The 20,599-nt window shown below is 39.0% G+C and overlaps 2 protein-coding genes across 2 annotated transcripts; both read right to left on the reverse strand.

Moving 5' to 3' along the window:
* Window positions 1-7,524: 7,524 nt before the first annotated feature.
* On the reverse strand, window positions 7,525-12,795 carry tnfsf13b (TNF superfamily member 13b). The gene is made up of 6 exons (XM_041806983.1): window positions 12,280-12,795; window positions 12,062-12,176; window positions 11,422-11,478; window positions 8,857-8,981; window positions 8,419-8,569; window positions 7,525-8,223 (listed from the first exon to the last, which is right to left on the reverse strand). The coding sequence occupies exons 1-6, from the start codon at window positions 12,499-12,501 to the stop codon at window positions 8,111-8,113; spliced, it is 783 nt and encodes a 260-aa protein (XP_041662917.1). The 5' UTR covers window positions 12,502-12,795; the 3' UTR covers window positions 7,525-8,110.
* A 2,542-nt stretch (window positions 12,796-15,337) lies between these two features.
* On the reverse strand, window positions 15,338-20,045 carry abhd13 (abhydrolase domain containing 13). The gene is made up of 2 exons (XM_041806982.1): window positions 19,854-20,045; window positions 15,338-18,373 (listed from the first exon to the last, which is right to left on the reverse strand). Exon 2 carries the CDS (start codon window positions 18,337-18,339, stop codon window positions 17,284-17,286), a length of 1,056 nt encoding a protein of 351 aa, XP_041662916.1. The 5' UTR covers window positions 18,340-18,373; window positions 19,854-20,045; the 3' UTR covers window positions 15,338-17,283.
* Window positions 20,046-20,599: the final 554 nt, after the last annotated feature.

Here is a 20,599-nt window from a genome sequence, read left to right on the forward strand (position 1 = left end):
GAGATCAATTCCTGTCCTGCCGCTCCGCCATATGAGGTCTGTGAGCTGCACTTTGTCTGGTCCCTCACCTAGGACCTGTTTGCCTTGGGAGACCCTACCAGGGGCACGAAGCCCCCGACAACATAGCTCCTAGGGTCACTGAGACACGCAAACCCCTCCACCACATTAAGGTGGCAGCTCAGGGAGGGGGTTCTGTTAACATAAAAAATATTATGTTACTTTTATGTTCTGTTAAACATAAAAGTAACAAATATTGTATCATTTAAAGAATGTGGTATCAAACAGGTATGGAAATATGTGTGAACCCTACTGGCACTGGCAAAACTGTTAATCAAATGATCATTTTCATAATTGGTGCATCTGTGCATATTTAAGACCACTCCTAAAATAAGAAGAAAAAAAATAAAACAAGAGGTTTTATGCTTGTAATAAGCAAAAAAATTTGCCAATGGAACAAGTGAAAATTCTCTTGATAAGTTTTCTTGAAATAAGATTTTATTCAAGCCTTACAAGATAAAAGAAGTCTTAAAACAAGGCAAGAAAACTCATTCTTAGCTTTATTTTACCAGTACCATTTTAACAGTTTTGCATCTCATAGTAAATCTTTGATGCTCAAAGTAGCATTTCCTCCTCAAAAGTATAATCTTTTGTTTTTTTTACCTCCCAAATCATCCCCTTTCTTTTAAGTGTGTGTAACTCATTTTAAGTTTTATCAGAGTGACACTGTTCAAAATTTAAGCCCACCACCTGCTTAAAATGAGATTAGAGACTGGTATTTTGAGACAAAATATCTTGGATTGGCATTCCTGTCTTGTTTTAGGAAATACTTTTGTGCCATCATAAGCCATAGTTCTCCAGTCTGTCATCTTGTTGATCTGTAATAAAGTAATTTGTTTGCTTAATTCAAAGTAAGTCTAGTTCTTGAAATAAGATAATTCATGTTTTACAAATTGCACATCAGCTTAAAAACCTTATGCAATGTAAAAAAAAATCATCTGAGATATGACTCATAAGATATTTTTAAGACACTTTCACTTATCAAGATATTCAAGATGTACTGTCTAAAAACAAGTTCATATAACTTACTGAAATGTAATTCTTTAGGTGTTAATGTCTTACTTTAAGTGGGATAAGATATTTTGACTAGAATTTAGAAAAATATACTTAGTAAGATTTTGAGTTTTTGCAGTGCACACAAACCCACAATTCTGTTGCGCCATATTCCCCGCATTTACAGTCAAAAACAGCTGCAGCTCATCCCTGCTTTATTGATCTGACACGGTCAATGCATTGAAAACCATTTACTTCAAATTGGCGTCATAACTCCTCACTTGTCTGTAAACTTGACCTACTTTTTAGCCACTTTATCTCCACATCACTGTGTCCCTCTCTCTGACATTGCAGCTTTGAGTGACAGCTGGACTCATTCATGAGAGATTCCCTGTAAGCTATTACATTGATTGCTGTAAAAATGCATTTGCATTTAAAGGTTAGACCCCTTATATAACACCGCCTCACTTATAGAGAGTGAAAAAATCCTCTTTGTCTGTAAGGTACATCTCCTCTGCAACTTCGCCTGTTTAGTAAAGATTTCCTTACAGTGTTGTCATGATTCACTGGTCAGATTTTATTTTCAGTGATCAAAATTTCAAGAAAACTCCTACATATTACTTGAATTGCACTGATGTGTTGACTCTAATGTAATTGTGCAATTTAGACAGTATGCAGGAATTCGCTTGCAATTATTATTTGGATTCATTACTTTCCTGATCACCTGTCTAATGAAATTGTTGCAGTTTTTAAAACTTTTTGTTTGACACTTTTTACTATCCTTGTCATACTGTACACTATGTTGTTCAAGATGTGGCATTGACAACCTTACTAATGATGTTGATTCATACTTTTGGTACTGAATTGGGAATGAGGCACAAGACAAAAGTTAAAGATTTGTCCTATTCCCATTCAGATGATGTTAAAAAAAAATACCTTAAATGATACCAAATATAACCAAATGATAGTGAGTTGGTTTTTTTCCATTTTTTACAGTAGTCTTTGATATTTATCTCCCTGAGTTTAATATTATGAATGTGTATTTGCAACATGTGTGAGTGTGTGAAGTTCACACAGTGCCAGCATGTGTACACAGCAGGTCTCATTTCCTGATTCTCCGGTCAGACGCTGGTTTCTCTTTTGAGAGTCGAGCCCACAATGACATCAGCTTCCGCCAACACACCAGCCGTCACCATGGCACCGCACAAAGACATTTCTGGCGCAGAGGGAGGAGGGGGAGCATCATGCTTGACACATTTATAGGAGAGGTCTGTGCTCCCCTCTTCCCTTATACCCTCCTCCTCCTCCTCATCCTTCTTTTTCTCGATTGCTGTTTGTACAGCCGCTCTGCTCTGTTTGCCAGATCATCAAAGAGCTCCTCTGACTCCCACTGGCTGTAGTACTCTCAGCCTGGCCAGCTCTCTCTCTACCTTCTCTTCCGCTTGCTTTTCCACTAACAGTGACTGCTGTCCATTAAGTCTGTTTGAAATCTTTCTCTCTCTTTGCTTTCTATTTTAGACTTTCTTCCTCCCTCCCCCTCTCTGTGTCTCTCTTCGTGTCAAATGGAGCCATGACTCTGAGGGCAAAATGCCTAGTGAAGTAGTGACCACCCACTGGGCTTTGTCTAACTCTTTGCCCCAACGGACAGAGGGCCTGTGTTTGAGTGTGTATGTATGAGTTAGAGAGGGAAGAACAAACTGAACAGTGATGCAGGTATAGGGAGAACCTCAGAGCAGAAATTTAAATATTTTAATTTATGCACCCATTACTCGGTCATGGCTTTTTTGTATGAATAACTGCATCAATGTGAAATGGCATGGAGTCAGTCTGTGGCACTGCTGGGGTGTAAGCCCAGGTTGCAGCCTTCAGCTTGTCTGTGTTCTTGAGTCTGGTTTCTCTCACCTTATTGTTTACAAAACCCCAGAGACTCTCTATGGGCTTCAGGGCAGGCCAGTTAGTTGGCCTGTTAAGCACAGTAACACCACGGTAAGCAAACCAGTTTCTGCTAGTTCTGGCTTCACTGTGGGCAGGTGCTGGAAAGGGAAAACAGTATTTCCATAAAGCTCAGCAGATGGAATCATGAAGTATTTAAAAAATCTCCTGGTAAATTGCTGATGACTCTGGGCTTGATAAAGCAAAGTGTACCAACACCAGCAGATGACATGAAATCCTGAACCATCACTGACTGTGGAAACCTCTGAAAACAGGACTTTGGATTACTGAGCAATGATCCAGTTCTGTTTCTCCATAGCCTAGTTGAGACACTTATGACATTGTCTGTGGTTTGGGAGTGGCTGAACATTTGGAAAACAACACTTGTAGAACCATTTCCTGGACCCCTTTGTGTGGTGGGTCTTGATACACTGACTGGAGCTTCTGTCCTCTCCTTCTGAAGCTCCCTGAAGTTCCTGAATCTGCTCTGTGTGACTCCCCTCTGAAGGCTGAGCTCATCCCTGTTGCTTGTGCACCTTTTCATACCACTCTTTTCCCCTACTGTCAACTTCCCATGAATATGCTTTGACATAGCACTCTGAAAACTGCATGCCTTTTCATCAGCGATATTAGTATTGTATGAAAGTATAAAACCTTGTATTGTGACAGCCCTACATCATGCATTTGTCTCTCTAAATGACAGCTTTCCCCAGTAACCCATTCAACAATATTTCTCTGGTGCATGAACTCTAGAGCAGTGGTTCCCACCTGGTGGGTTGGGACCCAAAAGTGGGTTGTGGAGCTAGAAAAAAATGGTGGCAGCTGCTTTTACCTTGTTAATAAAGTAATTTCTCAAGATTGCTGCAAAATGGGTTAAAATTCATACATTACCATGGGAAAGAGGGGTATAAAACAGTTAGTTTTGTCCTGTCTCTTGTTCCTGTCATAAATTCTGTTCCATGCAAGATCTTTAGTGCAACATTTTTATTTACCAAACATGCAGTGCTGAAAATCTTTGGAAATTTTGGTCATGATTTGTCATCAAAGATATTGGTGGGTCCTGAAGCTAGACCAGTTGAGAACCACTGCTCTAGAGTATGTATACACAGCATACAGTTTAGTATTTTTCACTGTTACAAATACAAGCAATGGTTGACAGCAATTTACATGACCTAATATTTTCATTTTTCTTTATATATATACACTGCCTGGCCAAAAAAAACAGTCACCACCAAAAAAAGGGCACACACTTTAATATTTCGTTGGACCGCCTTTAGCTTTGATTACAGCACGCATTTGCTGTGGCATTGTTTTGATAAGCTTCTGCAATGTCAAATATTTCAAATATTTATTTCCATCCAGTGCTGCATTAATTTTTCACCAAGATCTTGTATTGATGATGGGAGAGTCTGACCACTGTGCAAAGCCTTCTCCAGCACATCCCAAAGATTCTTAATGGGGTTAAGGTCTGGACTCTGTGGTGGCCAATCCGTGTGTGAAAATGATGTCTCATGCTCCCTGAACCACTCTTTCACAATTTGAGCCCGATGAATCCTGGCATTGTCATCTTGGAATATTACCAGGCCATTAGGGAAGAAAAAATCCATTGATGGAATAACCTGGTCATTCAGTGTATTCAGGTAGTCAGTTGACATTCTTTGGGCACATAATGTTGCTGAACATAGACCTGACCAACTGCAGCAACCCCAGATCATAGCACTGCCCCCACAGGCTTGTACAGTAGGCACTAGGCATGATGGGTGCATCACTTCACCTGCCTCTCTTCTTACCCTAATGCACCCATCACTCTGGAACAGGCTAAATCTGGACTCATCAGACCACATGACCTTTTCCATTCCTCCAGAGTCCAATCTTTATGCTCCCTAGCAAACTGAAGCCTTTTTTGCATGGCAATGATTTGACCCTTCTTAAACAGACTAACATCTTTTCCACGACCACAGGATGTGTCTTTCGACATGTTTGTTTAAGAAATGAGAAGTTACTCATTGCATCAGCTGGGGTTAATGAAGTTTACGTAAGTTCATGCAGGACACGGAAGTCATACGCCCAGCTGTTATCAGCTGACAGGCTGATGTTCAAATCACTATTCCCAATCCCACTCAACCAATCACAGCGCGTGTCTAGTAATAAGATGGTGTATTTAAATCACGTCTCCATTCTCACTAATCCCTGCTACACCTATGCTACCCTGTTGCTGCTGCCAGAAATATTGCCTCCTCCACCCCAACCTCCTCCTTTTAAATCTCCATATTGTATCCTATGAAGTCTCTATGTATGTATTTACCCATGGGGGATTTTGAATGCACTCCCTGGAAAGCCTAAGCAGGCTGCTTGGCTAACCCAGGGAGTACTCTGAAAAGCAGAGCTATAACGCCAACTCTAACTGCATTCCATTTGTCAAGAAATGGTTCAAATCTATGGCGAGAGTGTTCCTGAGAGTCAGAAGTTTACATACATTTCATTAGTATTTGGTAGCATTGCCTTTAAACTGTATGACTTGGGTCAAACGTTTTGGATATGCTTCCACAAGCTTCTCACAATAGTTTGCAGGAATTTTGGCCCATTCCTCCTGGCAGAACTGGTGTAACTGAGCCAAGTTTGTAGGCCGCCTTGCTCGCACATGCCTTTTCAGCTCTGCCCATAAATTTTCAATGGGATTGAGATCAGGGCTTTGTGATGGCCACTCCAAAACATTGACTTTGTTATCCTTAAGCCACTTTGTAACCAGATTGGCAGTATGCTTAGGGTCACTGTCCATTTGGAAAACCCATTTGCGCCCAAGTTTTAACTTCCTGGCTGATGTCTTCAGATGTTGCTTCAGTATTTCCACATGATGTTCTTTCCTCATGATGCCATCTATTTTGTAAAGTGCACCAGTCCCTCCTGCAGCAAAACAACCATGTTTCACAGTTGGGATGGTGTTCTCAGGCTTGCAAGCTTCCCTCTTTTTTCTCCAAATGTAACGATGGTCATTATGGCCAAAAAGATCAATTTTAGTTTCATCAGACCACAGAACATGTCCCAAAAAATTAAGGTCTTTGTCCCTGTGTGCATTTGCAAACGGTAATCTGGCTTTTTTATGTTTCTGTTGGAGTAATGGCTTCTTCCTGGGAGAATGGCCTTTCAGCCCATGTCGGTACAGGACTCGTTTGACTGTTGATAATGACACACTCTTACCAGCTTCAGCCAGCATCTTCACAAGGTCTTTTGCTTTTGTTCTTGGGTTGAGATGCACTTTTCGGACCAAAGCACGTTCATCTCTGGGACGCAGAACCCGCTTCCTTCCTGAGTGGTATGGTGGCTGGACATTCCCATGGTGTTTACACTTGCGTATAATTGTTTGAACAGATGAACGTGGCACCCAAGGATGAACCAGACTTGTGCAAGTCCACAGTTCTCTTCCTGATATCTTGGCTGATTTCTTTTGATTTTCCCATGATGTTACACAAAGAAGCAGTGTGTTTCAGGTGTGCCTTAAAATACATTGACAGGTGTGCCTCTATTTAACTCAAATGTTGTCAATAACCTATCAGAGGCTTCCAAAGACATGACATCATCATCTGGGCTTTCCCAAACTGTTTAAAGGCATAGTAATCTTAGTGTATGTAAACTTCTAACTTTGAAGAAAGTAATAAAAATTGTCTAAAAAAATCCTTTTCTCATTATTCTGGCATTTAGCAAATAGAAATAATTTTGGCAATCCTAATTGACCAAAAACAGGAAAAGTTTAATCTGATTTAATGTTAGACGGTGAGAAAAAAAAAAAAGTTTATGTGCCTTTTTATATAGTGTATGTAAACTTCTGGTTCAACTGTGTATATATATATATACAACGCACTGCTTACTTAGGATTAATTAAGTATGCATGCATTCATGTGTGAACAGATTTTTTTGTCTATTTGGGCTATTAAATCTCATTGTTATTAAAATGTTAGACTCCTTGTAAAAGTAGCTACGTAGATTTTACCCCCAAATACTCTTAAAATTCACAGAGTAATCTCTATAATATTAATTTGTGTAAGCCAGTGGAAATGTACTTGCGATAACCCACTGGCTAAGGCATGTTTGTGTCAGCCCCAGGTGTATTTTTCCCTTTGCCTCTAGCTTAATGTAATATAAATGGGAAAAATCATCAATTGAAGAAATTTCACTGTTCTCTCCAGGGACTTCAGGCATTACAAATTCATTGAGCAGCAGCTCCTTTGAACATGCAGACTTCATCTGCTTTAATCTAAAAATAGGCACTTATGCCAGATTTCCAGTGTTCCTGCTCAACCTTGGCTCCATTTCTCTTTCTGCACACTGAAGCGTTTCCTTCTGGTGGCCATGAAAGGAACGACAATCCGAGGTCCCAGATGATGTCATCTATACTGCCGAGTGACTTAGTTGCATCTGAATCTGCAATCATGATTGGTGAACTTGAATGAAAACTATGGCTTTCAATTTTAAAATCAGACCCTTGTTAGCATTTATCATGAAATAACACAGCAGCATGACAATATCTTTTTTATTACTGCAAATAAAATACAACAGTAAACAATCTTTAGAAATAAAAGGGGTGTGACTGACTGCTCTATGTGACTTAAGCTAAGAACTGTAAAACAAAGGTTGGTGCTTTTGGAGAATGGGGGAATAATGCCCTTTATAAAAAGAGGAAGCCAGGCACTCCAAACATGAAAATTTAAAATAAAAATGAGGATAGAAATTACTTACACCTTTGTTATGATTACTTTAGCTAAGATACTAGCTTTTTAAATGATTTGGCCATTATGATAAGGATTTTAAGTATTTCCCTCCTCATTTTTACATATTTCATGTTTGGAGTGCCTGGTTTCCTCTTTTTTTGCACAAAACAATGTTTATACAAGCTTTAAAACCAATACATGGTTAACTTTTACTCTATAAGGCAGACCTCATCTCTTTACTGTTCTTATTTGAAGCAAAGTAGTTAATACGTTTATTTACAACACACTGTTTTGAAACAGGGTACATACTGAGATCATATAACTGTAGCTTAAGGTACTTAAACCAATGCAATAAATGTTCGTCTTCTCCATTTACTTCAACTGTAACAGCTTCTTTGTGGCGAAAAATGAGGTGACAAACATTACACCAGTTTGATGGCCCCCATGAAGGTGTCGTCCCCCCCTAGGGACACATTAGCTGTAGAACGAGGGATCAGCAGCTCCAAGTGGTCCCCAACATCCAGCTTCACGATACCTAAAGAGATGCCAATGTACTTTTAAAACATGGAGCTGCCATTTTTCTTTACTTCCTGCGACAAACAGCTTTCACACATACCACACACGTGCTGCCATTTCACCACACGCTTGACTAGATAGAAAAACACCCTGACTGACCTTCTGTAACAGCTGTTGTAAAAAAGGTTGAATATAAACAATAACACAGTCTCACCTCCTGTGTAGCAGGTGTTAAAAGGGTAGTCTGGGTTCATGTTCTGGATACAGCGGAACAAGACCACATACTGAGGCTCATTTCCCACCACATTCCTCTTCCTTCTGATCAACACATGACCCATTGCAAAGTAGTCATCTGTGTAAAAGACCTGAGCACATCAGAGACAGTTAGATCTATGGAGTAAGCCAAAGGCATGGGTCTTATCATGCATAAACAGTCATAGAGCATTTGCTGCTTCATTTATTTACATGCAACATTTGCATTTTCTCATTTACATCTGACCTCTCTTCAAGGTCTGTTAACTAAGCCCCTGCTTAAATTGAGCACAACCTTTTTTCCTGCAGTTCATGTAGACATTTTCCCCTCTCAATTGAAATATGGCAAACAGTCTAGCAGCGCCCTCTTCTGGAGAAACTATTAAATTAAAGGACCTACCTGACTGTAGACAAAGTAGAAGCCCTCCTCTCTGACTAACAGGCTGTCACCGTCTGCCTCCAGCGCTGTTCCTCTCCTCAGCCCAGTCTGCCAGGGGATGCCTGTGTGCAGCTCTGAGGTAAACTCTAATTCAAGGAATAACATTTTAGGAGATGTGACCATAAAGTACACGCAAAACAAGAAATCTATCTCAATGATCCCTGAATAATCTAAATGGTTTAAAAAGAGCAACATGAGTTACTGTAATTCTGACAACCACTTTGATTGGACATGAGGAGTTCTGATATAGAGTAAAATGGGACCAGGACTTTCAAATGTATCATTTACAGTGCTTAACAAATTTACTGGACCACTCTAATTATGCCACAGCTGCCCTAAGTTAACAGCATTGATAATTACCAAAATCATTTTTTATGTTTCTGCAATGGCTAATACACCAATATGTAGAAGCTCTTTAACCCAAATGATATTTTAATGCTAATATAATATTATTTTTTTATCCATGAATTTTCACATTTACTGATTTACAAAAAAAACTGAAAAAGTAGTAAAGCGCATTAATATTTCTTGATTAATTTGTCAAATTAAAGTTATTTACTTGCATTCCTCAACAGAAAAGTGAGTTTCAGTGGTCGAATGTTATGCTTGATTCATTTCTGACTTCTCAGAAAAGCCCAGTGGCTCAAATTTGGGTGAATTCAGTTTGAAATCCCTCATTCCTGTTCAAAATAGTAAAACGTCGAGAGCTCATTGAAAATGAAAGAGTCTGCATTAAAGCACTTCATGATGCTGGATGGTCTTTGAGACAAATATGACAGGTGGTCTAATAAATTTGTTAAGCACTGAACATAAGGTGAATTATGTTGATTATTACTAAATCAGTGCCACAGAAACACTTCTTTGTCAAGATTTTGCACTAAAACTATGGTCATTTAACCTAAAAATAATAAACAAATTACTGTAATTTTCATGTTGCTTATCTAACTGTGATAATAAAAAAATAAAATATAACCAATAATTTCTCATAACTTTTTAGAAGTTTATATTAGTAAAAATCTATCTGCAGTGTTTACCATATAGACAAGACTTGGGTGTGTCATCAAGGTGTACTCGCAGCTACCCAAGTGCAGGCCTACCCAAACAGTTGGCCAACGGGCCCATCAAAAACCTAGAGAATGGGCCCTCCTCAGTTGTGATTTATTGATAGTATCAATGTGTGTGTGTAGCAGTGGTGCTAGTGTCCTGGCTAACAGTTGTCCCTTTTTGGAGCTGAAACGTGTGCCAAGCTATTATTGGGTTCTGATGTTCAAATTGCATATTCATGCCACTTTAAGACCCCTTTTCATTACTGTCTCCACCCATTTTTGCCTTTTTTTTTTTTAAACTTTGGCCTACTTTATACGCTCATGTTTGTAACTTTTCAGCTACTCTTAACTTGCTTTTGCCACTTTTGCCTCTGAAACCCATTGTTGCCACTTTTTAACTGCTTTTCACCACTTTTCTGCCCTGTTTTGCCCCAGTTTTTGCCTTTCTTAGCCCCATTTGTGATTTTGCCACTTTTAACCTATTTTTCACACTTTTTTTGCCAATTTTCAGCTAGTTTGTGTGTCTCTTTTTTCATTGACTAAATTAATTTTCCTTAAAAATATTTCCGGCCTTTCTTTCATATTTTCTGGCATCCTGATGTGTGTGAACATCATTGCTTAGCTATGAAGTCTGACATTACTTTTTTATGGTTTAGTTCAATGTGCCTATCCATACTGTCAACATTACCCAAAAAAGGCAATTCTGTTTTTTTTTACATTTTTAAAAAAAGACTGTAGAGTACTACAGCATAAATGAACAGATAAATATGTTTAAAATGTTGATTTAAAAAGAGAGGTTATAATTTTAGATATGAAATATGGTTATTATCACAGAATCAATTTACAATGGACGTTGATTTTCCGGACCCCCATGGGTGTCCACTAGTGTGTTCCTAATAAGCTCCTTCCTGTAAGCTCCTTACACCATTTTCTTGCTGCTAATATTGTCATGTACTCATGCACTCTAAGATGATTGTTGCAATACTCTTCCTCATCAATTATAAGCCTTCAAACTCACAGATCGCCTTCTATGATTATAGAATACTGAGAGAAACAATTCAAAAGGTCACTGATATTACTTGAGTGTCTTTATACAGCATACTGCTGGTGATGATACTGTCAAAAAAGCAGACACATGCACAAAATCAGCCTACAAAATTAGGAAGGATGGGATGATTACCACTACAACTGCCCAAGTATGAGTGTTTTGTAAGAAACACTGATTATACATGTCAAGGCTAATCAGTGGTGAATGGTGTACAAAAACAATGCTACACTGAACGTCCAGTTAATAACAACATTTCTATAACCAAGTAACATTTGTGCCTATCCTCTCCTGTGATGATGCTGTAATACACATCTTAGCCCAATAGAAATTGAGATTTTTGCAGTTAAAAAAAATATACCAAAGGCCATACAAACTAAACTGAGACTTTATACAAACACCAAGCTATCATAGTCCAGGAGAAACATACTGTACCTTTGCTGAAGGTTTTCCTGTCATGGTTTGCCAACAACTGCAAGCAAGGTTGAAGAACTGTAACAAAAAAATAAAACCTGCACTTTACTGAAAGACTGCCTTTCCCCCCTCTCCTTTTCTCTCTTTTTCCTTTAGGCAACAACGCCCATCATTCCAGCTGTACACTGACGATATTGCACCCGAGGGAGTGTTTAAAAGCTTGATAGTGAGAACATTCACACCATGTTAAAAGCACTAAAATATGCTTGCATTTTCTGCTACAGAATACTTCTTAGTTTTTAGGTGTTAAGCACAAAAGCTGATGAGTCACTCACACTTAGATGTTACAAATAAGACAGTGTTGTGAGTTTTTCCTTTTAGCTGAGTTAAAGTTCTAAAGAGGAGGTATATACATACAAGATAATAAGACATTTAACTATATAAATGATCTTTACTTGGCATGTAAATAGATCTTAACAGTACAGAAGGACTGAAGACCTCAATCAACATCTTTAACAGGACACAAGTATCCTTCTTGTAGTTGAGACTGTTGACTTGTAAAACAACACCCGTCTGCAGCTGCTGACAGACAAAAGGAACTCAACACTGTGGTTTTACCTTTTATATTGACAGTACATTTTCAGGAAAGTGTTCAGCCTACCATGTGGCTCCCCTCCAACAACCAGTCTTCTCCTCCTTATCATGGTGGAAGCATGTTGAGACTGTGGTTGTTGAGGAGGCTCCTGGCTGCTTCTCTTGCTGCTGAATTTCTCAGTCTGTCCAAAAAAAAAAAACAAAAAAAACAAACAAAAAAAAAAAACATATGAATAATCCAGTTAGATGATGACGGATTTTAGTTTTCCGAGGTTGCTGTCTTACCTGACATCCATGTTTAGACTCCCGTCCCTCCTCTCTCCTGCGACAGACCTCTGCTCTGAGTCCCTCCACCTCTGCTCTTAGAGCCACCAGTTGGTACAGGGACAAAGCTGACAAAGAAGAGGAGGTAACAGCAGCGATGGTCAGCAGTAAAATAGGCCAGGACAGCCTCCTTTCACCTGCCTTTTCTCCGGTCTTGGGCTCTCCATCTGCCAAAACTGCCATTTCAGTGTGTAAGCTCACACTGGAAGCATGACTGCTCCCTTGATGAAACTTTTCCTCCTTTCCTTGGGCAACTTTAGATGAGGAGTGTTTGCCACTACCTACAGCGTTGTCTTTTGGAGCCTTGGGCTTTAACTTAATTCCTAACAGCACCGCTGATATTCTAAACTTTCGTTTTTACTTCTCAGAGGCCGGCTCCACTTGTCTGAAGGACTACGCAGAACAAATACTGTACAAAAAAAAAAGGGCAACAGCTTCCCCCTTCTTGTTCCTCTTCAGCTAACTGCACAAAGTTCCTCCCTGACCTGCAGCCCCAACAAATCTTTCCTCTTTTTACTCTTCATCCTGCTTCTTTAGAACTGTAACAGTGAACAAACACAGGAAGGACAATCTTGGCAACTGGATGAGTCACAGCAAGGCAAATGTAAAAGAGTTACGGGATTAACTCAGAGAAATAGATATTGAAATAGCCTAACCGTTAAATGTAACGGCAAGAAAGCCAACTGCTGAAAAAAGGGAAGTGTATGAATAATTGCATATTTGCCATAACTGCACAAACTGTACAAAATATCAATCAAAACTAGACATTTTAATGTATCAATTTATTGCATGTTACAGTACAGAAAATAGAAAGTGAAAATGTGTGCTTACAAAAGAAGTCATCAACATTGTTTTGAGATAGAAAAAGAAACATTACTCTAAAATGGAGATTCCCTCAAACGGGTTGCTTCATACGGAGAAAAAGATGAGTCATTCCAATGTCGCACTGTACAGATATTCCATGAGATTTCACTGCGAGTCAATATTGGTGATTAGAAAAAAAGTCAACACTGCAGAGTGATCACAGAAATTACCAAGACTCATTTTATCACATGCCATCGATGCAAATGAAATTCCAGATTATGCCAAAACTTTCACCAGCACTCACTCCACTTATTCACAATCATATGAACATATGAAATATGTTCCAAAGTGCTTTAGCACAAACCAGGCAATGATTTTCTTTGTTTAAATATAAAAAAAAAAAATCAACAGACATTCAGTTTGATTCTTTTCATCAACAGGGTGACAACAGTAACAATACATCTGGTTAGGATAAAACTCAAATATACTAGTAATTATTAAATGTTCTGTAAGATATTTAACAAAACAAACAAATCAAGTGGATGATGATGAGTAACTCCTTTTCTTCAAACCAAACTCTGCAAACAGCAAAAGTGTGTAAAACAAAATGTGAATCTAAACAAGTGTATATTCACATGGTTAAATTCTGATTGCACAATGTGTTCATATCAACATATGATTGGCTAAAAATAATTAAGTTAAATCCTGTTCATGGATTTGATATTATACAAAAATGTCAAAAATGTGTCACACAAAAAGGAAAAATGGCTATCTACACACTATTTTATATAAAGCACACTTGTATAACAGACCGCACTTTACATTCATAGTAGCCATTAGCCCACTGTTCAAGTTGTTATGACGATGACACAAACGAATTTGGTCTCCCATGTTTGTTGGATTTCATGATGCATACTGTGTACCAACAGTATGGAATATGGCTAGAGAGATCTGTATTTGAATGGCTTTGATACCACTGCAGTACTGCTTGCTGCATTTCTGAAACCAGAGTCAAAAACTGTCGTCGGGCTCTGCTCCACCCGCTGGAAGACATGCAGGAAAGGTTAATTAGCTCATTAAAAGCCCTCCAAGCAAGTAAAGCCATTTTGCCACATCGACATGGGGTGAAACAAGAATGAAGATTCATCCAGTTATTAATTATGACGTTAACAAATAATCATAACATTTGATTGTGATTCTTACACCTTATCAGAACCCATAGGGTAGTTTCAATGTCTAAAGATTTTGTTTTTATGCACAACTCACATGTCCATGTTAAAGTTGGTTCAAAGAGTGAGGATTGTTCCTTCTGTCTGTACTGACTATTGAGGCTTTTTTCGTGTGTTCACATTGTGGATACAAGAAATTTTTAGATCTGACATTTCAGTTAGAAATTAATGTAAGATTTAAAATGTCTGACCTAACTGTCAACAAGCTTTGCTTTTTTGCATTTGTCAAAAAACTTTAAGTGAAGAAATAGAATAAAAGAAGGCATTAGCTGAGTCCAGAACTATGTACTAAGTTACTGCCTACTCCATACTCGAGGTAGCTACTAGTATATTGTAATTCTGCTGTTTGTATACCTTTGTACTTTAAACTGGTGTAGTTTCAGTGTCTAAATGTGTGGATTCACATTGTATTACAGCATTGCTGAACACTGAGAAAGAGCGCAAGAGCCCTTTCTTCCAGTCACACTTCAGTCACCACCTCCATTCATGGACTAGGGAAGAAAAGAATGACCTCATTCCACCATTCCCATAAGCACTACAAATTGCAGGTGAGGGATGTAAATATTCTACTTCAGTAACATACTGACTAGGGGTGGGAGAAAAAATCGATACAGCATAGTATTGTGATATTTTGTCTGGTAATATATCATATCGTCTCATCCATCAAGTATCGATTTTTTCAAATTAATGGCAAATATAAACTGAAGTCTAATGATGATGGAAGAATAAAATAAATTTTTTAGACAAGGTCGGCAGAGGTGATGGTTATAGTGCAGGAGAAACTTAGTACAACAAACATGGCAGCACCAGTGGAAGGTCATTAGGAATACAAGCAGGGCACGAATGAGATGGACATGACACATGAGGTTTGCAAGAAGTGCAACATGAAAATAAAGTACTGCAGAAATACGACAAACATGAGGGCAAGACTAATGCTAAATCAGCTAAACGGCTGAAAAAATGGTATAGATCACAATATATTGCAATATATAGTATCGCAATACTCACTGTATCGCAAAATGTTTAAAATCGCAATACTATCGAATTGTTACCCAAGTATCGTGATAATATCGTATCCTGGGGCCACTAGTGATTCCCACCCCTAATACTGATGCACTTCCTCTAACTCCAAAGTACTAAACTGCTCATTTCAAGTTCCAGCAATGCTGAATAAGTTGGCCCCTGGCTAAAACATAAATCAGACCATAAATAGAGTTTGATAGCATTGTACATACTGTACGTTCAGTTAATATAGTTACACTTTGGTTACTTCTAATTGTATGTGGCTGACTGGCTGGTGAGCTCTGCTCTAAGATAGTCTGAAGAGCCAAAATGCATTGTGGCTCAGTGATCAAGTAATCTTGTTATAATAAAAAAAACATCATTGTCAATGCAGCATACATTCAAAGAATTTTCAGCAGGCTCATGTCTGCGTACTATTATTTCGAAATGCACTCAAATACTTAATGTAGTAGTATTATTAATAATAATATCTTGAATTTATATAGCGCCTTTCAAGAAACCCAAGGACGTTTTACAGAACACATAGACAAATTATGTGAGGGGTAGGATGAGTGTAAGGGGTGGTTTAATGAAGTCTGTGGGCTGTGGTGAACAGGTGGTGCTTGAGACGTTTTTTGAAAATGTCCAGAGATGGAGCGCTACGCTAGTATTCTTAAATATTACAAAAGTAGGCCGTGTAGGGCATGTTCTAAACATGCTCTGACTTCTAAAGCTTCATTTTAGTTTCTGCTCAAATTCAATATTGTCTTTTAAAAAGAAAACTAAGTATTTGTCTCAAATCTGTTCTTGTAGAGCCACATTGAGAAGTTAGTACAGACAGCAGGGTTATAGAAAACAATAACAATTTCAGTGTATATATGGGACATGTTATAGTATTGTACTCAGACAGACTTTAGATAATGTTACACCATCCTTTAATTACAAACCACATAAAGATCAAATGTTTCTGCAGGAGCCAACAGAGCTCAGTACAAGAGTAAGAAATGTGTGCCGGCTGTATCTGAACAGAAATAAAAGTTAAGGGCAGAAATATCTGGCAGCTTGTCAAAACTGCATTGAACCAGACTCAGTTTGAGAGGAAATATGACCTCAAGAACTTATTTTTGTTAAGCAGAAGTACCAAACACCACACTGTTATCTTTACTGGCCACTTCATTAGAGCCAACACTTCCAGCAGCTAATATATCAAACATACAGCCCAAGTTTCCTTCTTGTACCATAAAACAATTAGGTAATATAAGTAATATTAAGTACAATTTTATTACATGCCAAGCTGCTGCAAGTATTCCTTACTAAATAAAACAATATTTGTCTTTCAAAGCATTTTTCAGAAGAAACTGCCCACTTGAGTTTATCCCCCCCAAAAAGGGCCATGTATTAAAACTATTATTAAATATTTAGTAGTGACCTACATATTATCAGTGTATCTTTTTGTCTTAGAAGAGTTGTAATTCTTCTTCAAGTAGTTGTTAGACTTCACAATATTATAAAAGGTTCTCATGTTCTCATTGTTCTTTGAGCTATAGTTTCAGTGATTTTATTTTGTTTCAGTAAACCAGAAGAGCTCATTCTTTTGCGGTTGTGCCATGTTTTGCAGTGTGGGCATGTATGCTCTGGCTTCATTCATAAAATGTCATAAATACATGCATTCATAGCTGCAACACAAAAGAACCCATGAGGGCATTATTACCCTCTCTATAAATGTTGAAATAGTCAAAATTATTACAATATATTACATTTACAGAAAGGTAAAAAGAGTGAAATAAACTAAGAAACCCAGACAAAAAGCATAAAAATGTACATTCTTTCAAAAAAAAAAAAAAAAAAAAAAAAAAAAGTTCATTTGTTAAATTTCTACAACAGCCTCCTCACCCCATGACCTGCGTTTGTCAGTCCCTGACTGTATTTTTCAAATAATAGTGACACTTGCTGTGGGCTGAGCACTCTCCTCATGGGCGTGGCTCTTCAGCAGGTCTTTCATGAACTGCTCCAACGCAGCGAAGTAGCCCTGACACTGCCAGGTGTCGTTGTGCGTGCCCTCTGGAAAGATAGCCAGGCGCTTAGTCCGCGCAGGAGACAGCTCATACAGTTGTTTCATCATGACTGGAGGGATGAGCTGGTCCGACAGGCCAGACACAAACAGGGAGGGCATGCGGCACAGCGCTATCTGTCGGTAGGAAAGAAACTGATTTCTGTAACACCACAGTGGCAGCAGGCGCATGGGCAAGAAGGAGAAAAGTGTGGCTGCCATGTGAGGGATGCTGAGGAAGGTGTTTTCAACAATAATGGCGGCCACACGGTGAGGGTTGACTGACGCCAAGCGTACAGCCACAGCTCCTCCCAGTGAGCGTCCAAACAGTACCACTTTTGTCTTGTCTACATCAGGACGGGTCATGACATAGTCCAGTGTGGCCTCCGCATCTAGGTACAGCCCATCCTCACTAGGCTCCCCCTCGCTCTTTCCATAACCTCGGTAGTCCACTAGCACTACATTGGCTTTCAGATTCACCAGCATCAGCAGGGCATTTGGCACCCTGTGACCAATATTACCCGCATTACCGTGAAAATAAAGGATGGTGGGTGGAGAAGAGGAAGTGGGGCTGCTTTGACTGCCAGGGGTGACTCCAGGAGGAGGGTCCCCCCCTGTGTAGCGAAGCAGAATGAGGTTGAGCTTCACACCGTCCTTGGTGCGGATGTACACATTCTCATGTGGGATTCCTGTTGGCATGGGAACATAAAGGCGAGAGGAGGAGGGCTGGTCAGGGAAGTAGAGGAGCACATCCTGGAATTTGTAGAGGATGCCTGCCACAGAGGCTAGAATCAGAGCTAGGAGAAAGAATCCCCCGTACAGATGGAAGGTGAGGATTAGAGCCAGAAGGGAGACTCGACAAGCACCCCAGGACCATGAGGCCAGAGTCAGGGTACAACGCTCCACTGCCCCCCACAGCCTCCAGGGCTTCTCCATCACTTCACAAGAGCTGGGTCAGGCTTTGCACAATCTATAGAGAAAGCAGCAGAGAGTAACGATGAGTGAGGTAATTGAAGTCATGTGGACATGCTCGAGACAGTTGCTTTGGTTGATTCTTAGAAGGCCTTGATAGGATTTTAAGTTATAAGCTATTACTCCGTTTTTGACTGTCCTTCATACATCACACATTACGTGTCCCTCCAGAGTCCAAGCTAAACCAGAAAACCTTTTTACAAATATTTTGTAAATACTAGAGTGAAAACATGGTAAAAAAAAAAAAAAAAAAAAGTTAACACGCTGAGTTAGAAAGCAATGCTTGCACAAAATGTTTTCCTGTTAACTGCAATTAATTCAATTTTTTGTCAAGTGTTAAATGTAAACACACATAACACAATAAATAATGAAACTGTAATCAACTACACTGCCCTAATTCTTTTTAAAAGCATACCTTGCATTTCACTAAAAATTATTTATGAACTTTTGGAATTACTTCTATTGCTTTAAAGTTCTACCTATATGATAAGTCTAGTTATCTTATTCTGGTCTTACAAACTTTACCATGTCAGTAGGGCAGACCTATTTTGAATAATAGTTGTGGTGAAAACATCTCATGAGAAGTATGCCATAATATTTCTGAGTTAACGTACGTAGTATATTTAACAAGTATATACTAGCTTAAAACCAAGACCTTTACATAATAGCTGTTATACACATTGGGTTAGACCTTAAAAAGCTTTTTTAATCACACCAACCTTGTAGCTAGTGAAAACAGCATCATCATGATTACAACTGCAAACAGCCACAGCTAAGCCCATATTATCACTTTCCTGCTAGCCTGTTACAAGCAGATAGTCACTCCTTGTTGCGAAGAGAAGCACATTTTTCATCTCCCCCTAATGTTCCCTCATATAGAGTGCATCCTATGTTTCAGCCAATTTAAACACAAGTGGACACCAATTTTAGACTGCAGATCTCAACTTTTCATAATGAGTTGTAGACACTGAAGCAGTTAATAGGAGTTTATGGTGATCTGCTGGACCAGGAATAAGTACTATGATGAGAATACGTTCAATACAGGTAAATAATCCTGGTAGCAAGACAATATTGCATTTACGCCTTAATAAATGTTCTGGCCCCACCCTCAAAGATGGTGACAGTAGCTATCATATTGGAAAAAGTATACAGAGCTACATCTTCCGTTTGGATTGTTTGATAGTTAGCTTAGCCACTGCTAACGAGCGCTGACGTTTAAGCGTCAGTGACAGCTACCAAATAGTAATCAAGGTTTGGTCGGCTTAAACAAGCAGTCGGCCCCGAGACAAGCGAACACGGAGCTTCGAGGTCACTGACAATAAATTAAACGAAACAGCCGTCTTATTAACGTAAGCTAGCGTCAAATTAGCACTGAAAGCTATCATCTGCTCCTATAGCTGCTGCTGCTAACAGCAGAGTAAAGCCTTTAACTTAGCCACCTATTTTTCTAGTGGTTAGCAAGCTAGCTACACACTTACCTTTCTCTCATTTTTAGAGCCTCAGCAGCTTTATATTTTGACAAAAAAGCAACACATAGACAGTACGGCCACTGTCATTAAGCTCCGTAGCAGGTAACAAAATAACAGTTAAAGTTTACTGTTGACAACGTAAGGTGAGAAGCTGTCAGCACGAACCCGGCGAAGCTAGCTCGGGCTCCACAGCTGGTTAGCATTATTTGTGTGTCTTTGAGAAGTTCCGTGTTGCGCTCGGCACAAAACATAAAGGTTCCACACGAAACCATTCCTCTTCAGCTTTGTCTTTAACTCATTTGAAGTTTAATAGAAGCTTGTATGCTTTTTTCCACATAATTACCATGCGCCATACCATTAGCAGCCCCTACACTTTAAAGTAAAAATGGAATTAGTCTGGTGTTCCCCGTCTGACAGCTTTGTTTTGTCAGGTATTTCCACTCTCAGTGGTTGCTTTAGGCGTCAAAATATCAGTCGACTAGCCTGCTAAACTTGATAATAGGCAGTAACTAACTATATTTACTCGAATTGCTGTAATTGAGCAGCGTTTTTGATTACTTGCACTTTTTTGAGTACATTTTGAAATCAGTACTTTTACTTCTAATTAAGTAAGTTTAAACCAGAGTAACTTTTCTTTTACTAGATGCAATACTATTGTTCTTTTTCAGCCTCTTTTGACTACACAGTAGCACATGGTGAGATTATGATTCCACATCATAGCCCAAAACAGCAGTTACACACAGCAAACAACTAGA

The sequence above is a fragment of the Cheilinus undulatus genome, linkage group 15, assembly GCF_018320785.1.
Source record: "Cheilinus undulatus linkage group 15, ASM1832078v1, whole genome shotgun sequence".
NCBI classification, from domain to species: Eukaryota; Metazoa; Chordata; class Actinopteri; order Labriformes; family Labridae; genus Cheilinus; species Cheilinus undulatus.

Coding starts and splice junctions, on each gene's coding strand:
- abhd13 (XM_041806982.1), bottom strand. CDS start 18,339: ATGGAGAAGCCCTGGAGGCTGTGGGGGGCAGTGGAGCGTTGTACCCTG.
- tnfsf13b (XM_041806983.1), bottom strand. CDS start 12,501: ATGGCAGTTTTGGCAGATGGAGAGCCCAAGACCGGAGAAAAGGCAGGT. Junction 8,570..8,856: donor TCTACTTTGTCTACAGTCAG/GTAGGTCCTTTA, acceptor TGATGTGCTCAG/GTCTTTTACACAGATGACTA. Junction 8,224..8,418: donor TAACACCTGCTACACAGGAG/GTGAGACTGTGT, acceptor GCATCTCTTTAG/GTATCGTGAAGCTGGATGTT.